General features: G+C 52.1%; 1 protein-coding gene across 1 annotated transcript; it reads right to left on the reverse strand.

Moving 5' to 3' along the window:
• Nucleotides 1-201: 201 nt before the first annotated feature.
• Nucleotides 202-1,498, reverse strand: LAGE3 (L antigen family member 3). Its single transcript, XM_023633511.2, has 3 exons — nucleotides 1,207-1,498; nucleotides 764-892; nucleotides 202-515 (listed from the first exon to the last, which is right to left on the reverse strand). The coding sequence occupies exons 1-3, from the start codon at nucleotides 1,413-1,415 to the stop codon at nucleotides 401-403; spliced, it is 453 nt and encodes a 150-aa protein (XP_023489279.2). The 5' UTR covers nucleotides 1,416-1,498; the 3' UTR covers nucleotides 202-400.
• Nucleotides 1,499-5,653: the final 4,155 nt, after the last annotated feature.

Genomic DNA, 5,653 nt, shown 5'->3' on the forward strand with positions numbered 1-5,653 from the left:
AACTATAAAACTAAGAAAATATTCCAAGATGTTGACAGTAGTTAATAGTGAGTGACAGGACCCATCTTCTTCCATTTCCTAAATTGTCTTCAATTGCCTAGCACTACTGGACCATCTGAATCCCGAACCTGCCCTCCAACCTGAGGACAAAAGCAAGAATATTAGGAGGTGCAGTAGCTGAAAAGGAACTCAGACACGGAACAGTAGCTCAGTTTTATTTTCTGCTGTAACAAACATTTAAGCACCAAACAAAACAAGTGGACCCTGAGCGCCCAAGGGCCATACAGCCAAGGATGAGGCTCCCGTAAGAAAGTGGCAACTACTGCGGGAACCTAGGGAGGGTACACTGACCAGGACAGGACACAAGGTTAGACCTTAGCCCCCTTTCCCCAGCCGAGGCTTAGCGGGAAACAGGGGGCCCAAAGCGCTGCATGGTCCGCACCACCAGGGAAAGCTGGTCAAGAAAGTTGATGATGGAAATTCGGAGGAGGCGAGAATCTTCAGCTCTCCAGCGGCTAAAAGGGAGGGGAAAAGAAATTCAATTTGGAGGCGGTGACTCCTCCCCTTCCTTGCTCTGCCCCTCAGGCATCCATTACAGCGAACCCTTTGCCATGCGCATTAGAGCGCCCTCTCAGGTGGAGACGGGTCCAGCGGACCACGTCCCCTCTCTGGACCTAACTCTCGTCTCCGTGACTCCAATAGAGCGCCCCTCGGTGGCCTGGCCACCCGCTGCCAACCCCACCGAGCCCCTATTAGAATTTACACCGCCAGGACGCTGCCAATCACTGAGAACTCCTTCCAAACCGCCCCTCGGTGGGGTTCCGCATCTGGGGCCAGGGACCCATGGGCGATCTCCGCCTCTAAGGAGGACGGGAAAGGCACGCTGAGGGCGCTGGTGGAGATTCGGTTAAGGCACCATTCAATACCGACTCGGCCTCGGGCTCCCTCTCAGGCCACCCTGACAAGTCTCCTTCCCTTCAGGACTGCTTCCACCCGGTCCAAACCACTCTTGGCCCTAGTCCTCCCCAGCCACCCCGTACCCCCCTGCTCTCATTTCTTCTCCCGCCAGACCACTCCCAGCCCCAGCCTCCTCCGGCTCCCCTTTCCGCCCCTAGGCTGCTCACCGACCCGTTTGTCCCCTGCAGCTCAACTCCCCGCCGCAGGCAGCCCCCAGCCCATTCCCCGCTGTCCCCTCGGGTAGGATACAACATGTGTAGTCGGCTTTCCAGCCTTCTGGCTGTGGACGCGGCGTCTACCCCCGGCCCTGAGGCGTGCTGTACTCGCGTGACGCGCGGAGCTCCGCCGGCTGCAGATGCCGCCGCGCCCCCACCGGCCCAGAGGCCCTGGCCGTCCTGGCCGTCCCGGCCGTCGTCGCCGCCCGCCCCGCCGCCTGCGCCTGCGTCTGCTGCCTGCATGGCGGCCGCGCCCCGCCTTCGACTCCGCCCTCTCCTCCGGCCGCTAAGGAACTGTGGCTCCTTCCCGAAGCTCCGCCCCTTCGCGCTGACTCTGCCCCGCGCGCCTGCGCAAACAGACCCCAATGAGGCCGCCGGGCGCGTGGTTGATTCCCGCCCAACCGACCCTGCTGGAGGCTAGGGATTCCGTTGGCCGCGGAGAAACTGAGGCTCCCTCCAGAAGCCCCACCTCTTCGTGCATGACTCGACCCCAAGACGCCTGCGCAAACAGGTCCCCAGTGAGGCCTCAGTTCCCGCCCAGCCAGCCCTGCGGCCCGCGGGCCCCGGGAGACCCCGTGGCTGCCTAGCCAATGAGCACTCCCTCACGAAGCTCCGCCCCTTGGCGCCCAGTACAACTGGGGATCCCCAGGGCGCCTGCACAAACAGACACCCTGTGATTCCGCTGGGCGCGAGACTATTTCCCACGCAGCCAGCCCAGGCAAGGGCTCCTGGAGACCCTGTCAGCTGCCTAGCCAATGAGTGCTCCCTCATGAAGCTCCGCCCTTCAGAGCTTGATATGACCCCAGTGCGCCTGCGCAAAGATACCCGCTGTGATTCCATTGGGCGCATGACTGGTTCCTGCCCAGCCAGCCCTGCCCCGCCCGGGGACACCTGGTTGGGTGCCTAGCCAATGAATGCTCCCTCATGAAGCTCTGCCCCGTAGAACGACATGTGACCCCAGTTCGCCTGCGCAAACCCGTCCTGCCTCATTATCGCCCCCGCCCAAGACCTCGTGTGAGGCCAGCAGATGCGTGGCCGGTTTCCCGCTATACTTCTTCACGGAACCGAATGACCCCAAGAGATGTGCCTCGACGTCCTTGCAGTGATTTGTGGAGGGAGGTGGAACAGGATAGTCCCCGAGGGATGCTGCTCTGCACCCCGCCCCCATTGGCGATGTAGGCAGAGAAACCAGAGGGGGCTTTAAAGAGGTCAACGACCCCATCAGATATACTTTTTAGAAAGATCACTAAGTGGGCCTTGTGGAGGTCAAGCCTGCCAGCAGGGAGGCCCACAGAGAGGCAAGGAGAGAAATGATAGGGGCCTGAAGTAAAGTAATGGCAGTGAGAACAGGGCTACTGTCATGTGTGAAACATTAGAATGTAAGACTAAAATCATTAAAACCCCAATTGGGGAAATTACTGTATATATGAGTAGAAATCCTAGAACAGTACACCAAAATGTAAATACTCATCCTGATGTGATGGGATTGTGGATGATTTTAACTTCCTTTTTGTGTTTTCCCGAAAATTTTTGACAATGATCTCTCATGACATCTTTAATCAAAAATAAGTTTTTACTGGCTTCCCAGTGGCGTAGTGGTTAAGGTCGCACGCTCGGCTTCAGCGGCCGGGGTTCGTGGGTTTGGATCCTGGCGGGGACCCATACACTGCTCATCGAACCATGCTGTGGCAGCATCTCACATGCAAGAACTAGAAGAACATACAACTAGGACAGAGAACTGTGCACTGGGGCTTCGGGGAGGGAAAAAAGAGGAAGATCGGCAACAGATTGTTCCTCACCAAAAAAAAACAACACCTAAAAAAATGTTTTTGAAGTGACATGAAATTCTTGGTGGGGATTGTCATTAGTTTTCTATTTTCCTCCTTTGTAATCAAAAGGCAGGACATGAAGCTGAATTATGTTATCAAATCTCGTTGGATCTCTCCTCAGAATAGATCCTAAATCAGCCCACTTCTCTCCCTTTCCATTGCTAGTCCCCAGGGGGAGACACATCTCTTCCTGAGCTCCTTCAACAGCTTCCTGACTGGTTTTCTTCTTCCCTTGCACCTCTACAGCCTGTTCTCCACACAGCAGAATCTGTTCTTAATTTTTAATATAAACCACATCATAATCTCATCCCTGCTTAAAAGCCTAAAATGATTTCCCATTGCCCTTGGAATCAAATCCAAATTCCTTGCCATAGCTTATAAAAGCCATGTGTGACCTGTCTCCCCACTCCTCCACCCCCACTTGCCTGCTTGCTCATTCTCGGCAGCCTCTGTGGCCTTCTCTCTGCTCCTGACCAAGGGTGGCCTGCCCCCAGCCCTTTGCACTTACTCTGCTATTTGGAAGACTGTGTCGGCAAACTTTCCCCTGGCTGGCTCCTTGTCATTAGGGTCTTGGCTCCAATGACACCTCTGAGAGGGCTTCTGAATCACCAGTCTGGCATACTATCCCCAGGCACACTTCACATTTGCCCATTTAAATTTGCTGCATAGCAGGGGGCCAGCCCCATGGCCGAGTGGATAAGTTCACGCGCTTGGCTTCGGCGTCCCAGGGTTTCGCCTGTTTGGATCCTGGGCACGGACATGGCACTGCTCGTCAGGCCATGCTGAGGCAGTGTCTCACATGCCACAACTAGAAGGACCCACAACTAAAAAAATATATACAACTGTATACTGGGGGGATGTGGGGAGAAAAAGCAGGAAAAAAAAAGATTGGCAACAGTTAGCTCAGGTGCCAATCTTTAAAAAAAAAATAAATTTGCTGTATAGCATTTCTAATAATCTGAAATTAGTTTGCTGCTTGTCGAATGAAACAGAATATTAACTAAGCACCAGACTGGAGCACAGATTCGGAACCAGCAATCCCACATGTAGGAAGTTACTTCACAAATAGGAAACAACACATCCACAAAGCTACTTACTGTAACATAATTGGTCATAGAAAACTAATGGACGCAAGGTACATGTTCATCAGCAGGGAACTGGTGAAATGAACTATGGTACGTTCATAAAATAGTCCTAAGCAGCAGTAAAAAAGAATGAAAATTTCTAATGAAAAATGAAGTGATTTCCAGGATATATTGTTATGTGAAAAAAGCACAGCGCAAAGGACACACACGCTCCCAGACATACGTGCTTATTGGAAAAAAAGAAAAGACAGAGGAAGGAGAAACCCAAAACTAATGAAAATGGTCACCTCTATGGGCTTGAGATGGGCCTGGGATTTCTTGGAATATACCCTTTTGTGTAGTTTTGACTTTGAACCATGTGAATATTTTACATGTTCAAAAATACATTTGAAAAGAGTGAAAAAAATCAAAATGCTAAAATTGAATAAAAGCAAACACAGTGAGCCTAACTGCATATGCAACTGATAACAAAAGCACACGGAGTGGACAGTTTAGGTGCCTTTGAGCTCAGCTCTCTGACCAGACTGCCTTCATGGGATGTCTTCTAAGGACCAAAAGAATTGGCTTTCCTCTTAGTATGTTTATTGTCAACAATGGTGGTGATGAGGCGGTTTTGGGTGTACTTTAAGATAGACTCTGTCTGATAGAGCAAATGAGTAACTACATGCAGTTTGGGAACCAGAATTCTCACTGGAGTGAGGGAAGATGGGCAAGAACTGTGATGTTGGATTGGAATTGGGGATTGCAGTGTGAACCCTTAAAAAAATATATTTCCGGGACTGGCCCCGTGGCCGAGTGGTTAAGTTCGCACGCTCCGCTGCAGGCGGCCCAGTGTTTCGTTGGTTCGAATCCTGGGCGCGGACATGGCACTGCTCAGCAAACCACGCTGAGGCAGCGTCCCACATGCCACAACTAGAAGGACCCACAACGAAGAGTATACAACTATGTACCGGGGGGCTTTGGGGAGAAAAAGGAAAAAAAAAATTTGTTTAATACAAAAAACGTATATATATATTTTCCAGTTTGATCCAGTGAAAGAGTCTGGAAGCAATGACACCCCAGTAACAATGGACATACCCTGCACCCAGACCTTGGTTTCTCAGTACCAGTCACCACTAAAAGGACCAGAGCTCCAGGGCTGGCCCCAGTGGATAAGTTCGCGTGCTCCACTTTGGCGGCCCAGGGTTCGCTGGTTCGGATCCTGGGCGCAGACTGAGCACCGCCTGTCAGGCCACGCTGAGGCGGCGTCCCACATAACAGAACTAGAGGGACCTACAACTAGAATATACAACTATGTACTGGGGAGCTTTGGGGAGAAGAAGGAAAAAAAATGAAGATTGGCAACAGATGTTAGCTCAGGGCCAATCTTTAAAAAAAAAAAAAAGAAAGGGGGGTGGGAAAGGACCAGAGCTCTTTGGAGAAACGGTTAATTTTAGGGCTGGGGCGGGAAATACACGAGCTGAGCCCGGAGCACCTTGTGGTGGTTGAACAATGAAAGAATGAGGCGTGTCAAAGGGACACAGGAGCCAGCTGGAGAGAAGCAAGCTAGAACAGCTTGAGCGTCCGA

This window comes from Equus caballus, chromosome X, assembly GCF_041296265.1.
Source record: "Equus caballus isolate H_3958 breed thoroughbred chromosome X, TB-T2T, whole genome shotgun sequence".
Classification (NCBI taxonomy): Eukaryota; Metazoa; Chordata; class Mammalia; order Perissodactyla; family Equidae; genus Equus; species Equus caballus.

Bases quoted from the DNA above. Each gene is read 5' to 3' on its own strand.
- LAGE3 (XM_023633511.2), bottom strand. From the start codon at position 1,415: ATGCAGGCAGCAGACGCAGGCGCAGGCGGCGGGGCGGGCGGCGACGAC. The intron at 893-1,206 runs GTATCCTACCCG...AATCTCCACCAG, and splicing joins GAAAGCCGACTACACATGTT to CGCCCTCAGCGTGCCTTTCC. The intron at 516-763 runs GTAAATTCTAAT...CCTCCCTTTTAG, and splicing joins ATTGGCAGCGTCCTGGCGGT to CCGCTGGAGAGCTGAAGATT.